General features: G+C 37.2%; 1 protein-coding gene across 1 annotated transcript; it reads right to left on the minus strand.

Moving 5' to 3' along the window:
* Positions 1-4,471: 4,471 nt before the first annotated feature.
* On the minus strand, positions 4,472-6,167 carry LOC309971832 (CCA tRNA nucleotidyltransferase 1, mitochondrial). The gene has a single exon (XM_082855229.1). It carries the CDS (start codon positions 6,139-6,141, stop codon positions 4,837-4,839), a length of 1,305 nt encoding a protein of 434 aa, XP_082711355.1. The 5' UTR covers positions 6,142-6,167; the 3' UTR covers positions 4,472-4,836.
* Between the last annotated feature and the right edge of the window lie 1,078 nt (positions 6,168-7,245).

Consider the following 7,245-nt stretch of genomic DNA (forward strand, 5'->3'; position numbering starts at 1 on the left):
TCAACTTTTGGCCTAGGTTTCTGCTCTCTAAGTACAGTGACTACATATACTTCGAAAAACATTACATTGAGATGGGAACCTGAGGACTTGTCTAAGGCATCATCTTCAGATTCTAGGCCACCACCATTTAGTGTATTGTGAACTCAATTTCGTTCTTCAAATGAGCCTATTAGAAGAGAAAGGAACAGAAAAATAATGAGTACATGTATTACATGAAGGAAATGCAGATGTTCGATAATGAGACTCTAGTTATATGGTTGTGTGTTTGCTTAGGTCACAAGGTAAAATGGACATGAATTTTTTTTTTTAACATCTTTATTGGAGTATAATTGCTTTACAATGGTGTATTAGTTTCTGCTTTATAACAAAGTGAATCAGTTATACATATACATATGTCTGCATATCTCTTCCCTCTTGCATCTCTCTCCCTTCCACGCTCCCTATCCCACTCCTCTAGGTGGACAGAAAGCACCGAGCTGATCTCCCTGTGCTATGCGGCTGCTTCCCACTAGCTATCTACCTTACGTTTGATAGCGTATATATGTCCATGCCTCTCTCTCGCTTTGTCACAGCTTACCCTTTCCCCTCCCCATATCCTCAAGTCCATTCTCTAGTAGGTCTGTATCTTTATTCCCATCTTGCCCCTAGATTCTTCATGACTTTTTTTTTTTTTTTTTTTTTTTTTTAGATTCCATATATACATGTTAGCATACGGTATTTGTTTTTGTCTTTCTGACTTACTTCACTCTGTATGACAGACTCTAGGTCCATCCACCTCACTACAAATAACTCATTTTCATTTCTTTTTATGGCTGAGTAATATTCCATTGTATATATGTGCCACATTTTCTTTATCTATTCATCTGTTGATGGACACTTAGGTTGCTTCCATGTCCTGGCTATTGTAAATAGAGCTGCAATGAACATTTTGGTACATGACTCTTTTTGAATTACGGTTTTCTCAGGGTATATGCCCAGTAGTGGGATTGCTGGGTCGTATTGTAGTTTGATTTTTAGTTTTTTAAGAAAACTCCATACTGTTCTCCATAGTGGCTGTATCAATTTACATTCCCACCAACAGTGCAAGAGGGTTCCCTTTTCTCCACACCCTCTCCAGCATTTATTGTTTGCAGATTTTTTGACGATGGCCATTCTGACTGGTGTGAGGTGACACCTCATTGTAGTTCTGATTTGCATTTCTCAATGATTAGTGATGTTGAGCATTCTTTCATGTGTTTGTTGGCAATCTGTATATCTTCTTTGCGGAAATATCTATTTAGGTCTTGTGCCCATTTTAGGATTGGGTTGTTTGTTTTTTTGATATTGAGCTGCATGAGCTGCTTGTAAATTTTGGAGATTAATCCTTTGTCAGTTCCTTCATTTGCAAATATTTTCTCCCATTCTAAGGGTTGTCTTTTTGTCTTGTTTATGGTTTCCTTTGCTGTGCAAAAGCTTTGAAGTTTCATTAGGTCCCATTTGTTTATTTTTGTTTTTATTTCCCTTACTCTAGGAGGTGGGTCAAAAAGGATCTTGCTGTGATTTATGTCATAGAGCGTTCTGTATATTTTTCCTCTAAGAGTTTGATAATTTATGGCCTTACATTTAGGTCTTTAATCCACTTGGAGTTTATTTTTGTGTGTGGTGTTAGGAAGTGTTCTAATTTCATTCTTTAACATGTAGCTGTCCAGTTTTCCCAGCACCACTTATTGAAGAGGCTGTCTTTTCTCCATTGTATATTCTTGCCTCCTTTATCAAAGATAAGGTGACCATATGTGCGTGGGCTTATCTCTGGGCTTTCTATCCTGTTCCATTCATCTATATTTTTGTTTTTGTGCCAGTACCATACTGTCTTGATTACTGTAGCTTTGTAGTATAGTCTGAAGTCAGGGAGCCTGATTCCTCCAGCTCCGTTTTCCTTTCTCAAGGTTGCTTTGGTTATTTGGGGTCTTTTGTGTTTCCATACAAATTGTGAAACTTTTTGTTCTAGTTCTGTGAAAAATGCCATTGGTAGTTTGATAGGGATTGTATTGAATCTGTAGATTGCTTTGGGTATTATAGTCATTTTCACAATGTTGATTCTTCCAATCCAAGAACATGGTATATGTCTCCATCTATTTGTATCATCTTTAATTTCTTTCCTCCGTGTCTTACAATTTTCTGCATACAGGTCTTTTGTCTCCTTAGGTAGGTTTATTCCTAGATATTTTATTCTTTTTGTTACAATGGTAAATGGGAGTGTTTCCTTAATTTCTTTTTGAGATTGTTCATCATTAGTGTATAGGAATGCAAGAGATTTCTGTGTGTTAATTTTGTATCCTGTTACTTTACCAAATTCATTGATTACCTCTAGTAGTTTTCTGGTAGCATCTTTAGGATTCTCTGTAGTATCATGTCATCTGCAAACAGTGACAGCTTTACTTCTTCTTTTCCGATTTGGATTCCTTTTATTTCTCTTTCTTCTCTGATTGCTGTGGCTAAAACTTTCAAAACTATGTTGAATAATAGTGGTGAGAGTGGGCAACCTTGTCTTGTTCCTGATCTTAGTGGAAACAGTTTCAGTTTTTCACCACTGAGGACGATGTTGGCTGTGGATTTGTCATATATGGCCTTTATTATGTTGAGGAAAGTTCCCTCTATGCCTCCTTTCTGGAGGGTTTTTATCATAAATGGGTGTTGAATTTTGTCAAAAGGTATTTCTGCATCTATTGAGATGATCATATGGTTTTTATCCTTCAGTTTGTGAATATGGTGTATCACATTGATTGATTTGCGTATATTGAAGAATCCTTGCATTCCTGGGATAAACCCCACTTGATCATGGTGTGTGATCCTTTTAATGTGCTGTTGGATTCTGTTTGCTAGTATTTTGTTGAGGATTTTTGAATCTATGTTCATCAGTTATATTGGCCTGTAGTTTTCTTTCTTTGTGACATCTTTGTCTGGTTTTGGTATCAGGGTGATGGTGGCCTCATAGAATGAATTTGGGAGTGTTCCTCCCTCTGCTGTATGGGCACAAATTTTAAAACTTGGAAATAACAGTGAATCTAGAGAGAGAAGCCTTTAGAACAGTAGAATTCCAAAATTCCCCTAGAATCCTTCTGCACCAAAGGGGGAAAAAAAAAAGAAAAAGAAAAGAAAGTTTAATGAATAAATCCATTAATTCTGGAATTCTTCTGACAGCTTCAGGGCTCACAGTAGCTGGCCTCCATATTTGTTAAAAGAAGCAAACTTTTAACAGTTTCTTACTCCTGCTTCTAAGCCTTACAGGAAAAAATAAAATGTGTGCAGCCTGACTTATTTTAATCATAAAACTAGGCATGTTTCTAGATTAATGAATCTTCTGATTAAAGACTGCCAGGTTCAAAGACTCGTTTTGGCTTCCGGAAAGAAATAAAATGATTCAAAATTAAAGATGAAGGAACTGAAGTGGGTGAAATGTTGAAACGGCTTAAACTACTGCTCTCGTGCTCAACTCCCACCTTCGAAGGAATCTCAACAGGAGGCGATTATCAGAGGAGACAATTTTTATTGAAACCATTTCTCATCCCTTGCACTGCATGTGTAAATTTAGGACATGGTAAGAAGTTTCAGTTTTGACTTTTGACAGTTAAAGACTTTTTTTTTTTTTTTTTTTTTTTATTTTAAAAAGTCTCTTTATACATGATGAAACCAGACCTCAAATCTGCATACTTCCTATATAGCACAGTACGAATTCTACAGTGTTGGTTTCAAATATGTATCTTAACTACTTCAGTGGGTTATAAGACGTTTAATTACTGACCTGTGTGCAGTCGTTTCTGAGGCTCCCTTTCTTGCAACAAAGCCCCTGTTTGTACACTGTCACACTTCCTCTTAGCAGGGCTTTAACAGAAATATGCTTTTCAAAATTGTTTTATCAAGGTCCAAAATTGCTATTTACCAGTAGCGCACAAAGATGCTGACTGGCTACACAGAAAGGAAAATCATAAAATGTCAGAATGAACAATACTTTGTGCCATACACCTCTTCACCCACTGCAAGCATCTAGCCTCAAATCTTTAAAGAGCAAAAGGCCATAACCTTTATTTTACTTTAAAGCGACAGGAGTACTGTCACTATGTATATGGCACCTGTCATACACACACACACACATACACACATATATAGATACCCACATTATCTTCCAATTCCTCAAGACTAACCCTCAAGCTAATCTTTCCCGGCTTAGCAGGAAGTTACGGAAATTGTTCATCATGGCAGAGAAACGTATCAACTACATACTAAAGTACAGCTCCCTAGAACAAGTCCTGAGTGTAGGAATGATGGTCACCTGGGACACATCTGATCTTCACATTTTATATGCGCAAATTTGTCAGCTATTTTCAAGCACAAGTTTATTCTGGAATTCAGATAAAAACCGACACTTATCATACACAATTGTTGTAGAAAATTGAACCACGTATTTCCACTGCAAATACTAAGAAACACCTTTTTCAAGACAGTTAGTTACCACGTGTTAGGATTAATCTTAGTACTGCCCTAGGCAAAAACAAACCAAAAAACCCGCTTTTTAAAAAAAACCTAGACAGATTAAGCAAAGCCAACTTTTTTTCCCTCAGTAGGAACTATTCCAAAAGAATTACAAGGTTCAGTGATATAAATCAGATTAAGAGGAGGTAGACTTTCCTTTAATGCCTGAAATACAATTATATTTCACAAAATAAGACCTTTACTCTTCTGAAGAGATCCTCTAAGCTGGCTTTTATTCCAGTCTCTTCAATCTCACTAAGGGGGGATGGGAAAAAACTAGTCTTACCAGAATGTTTCTGCTTTTTTAGTAGCCAGCTCTCATCAAATTTAGGTCTTCTTTATGTAACTTAGCAGTTCATCTTTTTCCATTTGGTAACCACTTTTCTTCCACTGTTCTCTCAACTGCTGTAAGAGAACCCCAATTTCTTTTCCGGAAGAAATGCCCACTTTTCTGATGTCATGGCCACTTACAGGAAATGGAGGAATGGACCACTGCTGCATTTCCTTCAGAAGACCATGCTCTCCTTGGTACTTGAGGAGTTCACACACACGAGCAGTTGCATCGGAGTCTCTAGAATCTATAATGAAGTCTTGATAGGGTTTCAAAGGTTCTGAACTATCTGTTGCTTTAATTAAATCTTTCCTGTTTTTAACTATAAATAAACCAAGATTCTTCTCTTCTTTTGAAATCTTCAACCTCAGATCCAATTTTGTGACATCATCCTGTACTTTGAACAGTGAGGTCAAGAGAGTCATTGGCTTTGGGGAAAAACCTTCAACATTTTTACTGACTTTGTTAAATTCTTCTAAACTTGCACTGGCAGGTAAGCCTATGTAAGGAGCCACATCGAGATCATAGATGAGGTGAATCAAATGATTTACGTGGTTACTAGTAAGAATTTTTTTTAGTTCCACCCAAATCCTCTCTCCTGATATTCCAGCCAGGCCTTTTGCATTTTCTGCAATTGCTTCCAAAGTCTCAGGATCGTGGTCACCAGGTGTATCTACAATTTTCCCATAAAACCTGAAATATCTTAAAATTCGAAGATAATCTTCTTGTATCCTCTGTTTAGCTTGTCCAACAAATCTAACTTTCTTATTTTTTAAGTCTTCATAACCATTAAAATAGTCAAATAAAGTACCATCGAAACCTAAAAACATAGAATTTATAGTGAGATCTCTGCGTTCAGCATCTTTCTGCCAGTCAGTTGTGAATTCGACCTCAGCATGTCTTCCATCAGTGGCAACGTCAATCCGTAGTGTAGTTATTTCAAAATTTTCTTCATGAAGCCTGGCAGTGATCGTCCCGTGCTTTTCTCCTTTGTTGTTGATCATACGAATGCCGACCGACTGAAACAGCTCCTTCATTTGAGCAGGGGTAGCAGTGGTAGCAAAATCCACATCCTGCGGCTTTACCCCGCTTAATAAATCCCTCACTGCTCCTCCTGCTATTCTTAATTCATGATTTTCTTTGACAAATAATTCTGTCAGACTCTTCAAGCCTTCTGTGAAAAGCGACTGGAACTCTGGAGACTGCAACTTCATTGTAAACAGAGAGTGCTTCAGAAGGAACAGTCTACTCCAGCTGCAGCTCAGCAACTGCCTGCGCCAGGGACCCAGGCACCTCAGCATCTGGAGATAGTGTCACCAACCACACATCGGCCGCGCCACGCCGTCATCGCCGCGCGCACTTCCCCTAAAGACTTTTTGAAACCAGACGCAGTGATATCCATAGCTGATGGTAAGATATATTAATCCCACTAACTCATTAACATAAACCACAGCTCAAAAGATGTCGACATCGATTGGGATTGAATTGATAGGCTGAAGAGTTCACTTTGAGGGCAAATTTGAGAGTTCTAAGTCTGTATCCTTTAAAATGGTCTATTTCTTGTGAATAGCATGAATAATTTTATGTATCTGTTTAACTTGAGATCTACAACCTTTGCAAATCCTTCCCTGACTCCCTTGTCTTTCCTTTAGCAGTAATAACACATATTCTGAGCCATAAGGCAGCATGCAAATAAATGTATATTACACTGGACTATTCACTATTTAATATGTGGCTTTTTAAACCTGACTTCTTATGGGTAAGGAGTATTTTGCATATCATAATCCTCAGATTATATAGGAAAATACTGAGCACAAATTGGTCCCTCAACAAATATTGATTATACAGTAAAACAGAAAACAAGAAGGAAACCACCATTTATTGAATAACTGTGTGCCAGGCCCTTGATGTGCATTATGTTATTTGAGTCCCAAGGTATCCTGAATAGCATGGACAGTTATTTCTATTTTACATTTGAAGAAACTGAGCTCAGTAATGTTTAACAATTCACAAAGCATCCCCCTAGGTCTCCAGAACCTGGAGATCTTCTACTACATCAGGGATGGCAAATATGTGCCGCATCCCTGGCAAGGAATCATGGTGTTCTTTCCTACTGAACCAATATATAACCTCAGAATCCTGCTCAACACAGTGTTCTGGGCAGCTTCAATCAATTGATTGCAGTTCATTCAGGACTTGAAAATAAACTGCAAATTTGAAATTCAGTATATAGTCTCCAAGAAACTTTCCAACTCTGATATCCTATACTTCCTACCTACATCCTTTAAAGAGTTTTATTATAATGATAAATTTTTAGAATAAAAATTTTAAATAAATAAAATAAAGTTTTTATTATAAATTTTATTGTAGTAAATTAGAAAAGGTGAAATCTTAGTTGAAAAATG

This window comes from Leucopleurus acutus (assembly GCF_964270905.1).
Source record: "Leucopleurus acutus genome assembly, chromosome: 14".
Classification (NCBI taxonomy): domain Eukaryota; kingdom Metazoa; phylum Chordata; class Mammalia; order Artiodactyla; family Delphinidae; genus Leucopleurus; species Leucopleurus acutus.

What these genes read in the sequence shown, in the direction of transcription:
- LOC309971832 (XM_082855229.1), bottom strand. Translation starts at nt 6,141, where the DNA reads ATGCTGAGGTGCCTGGGTCCCTGGCGCAGGCAGTTGCTGAGCTGCAGC.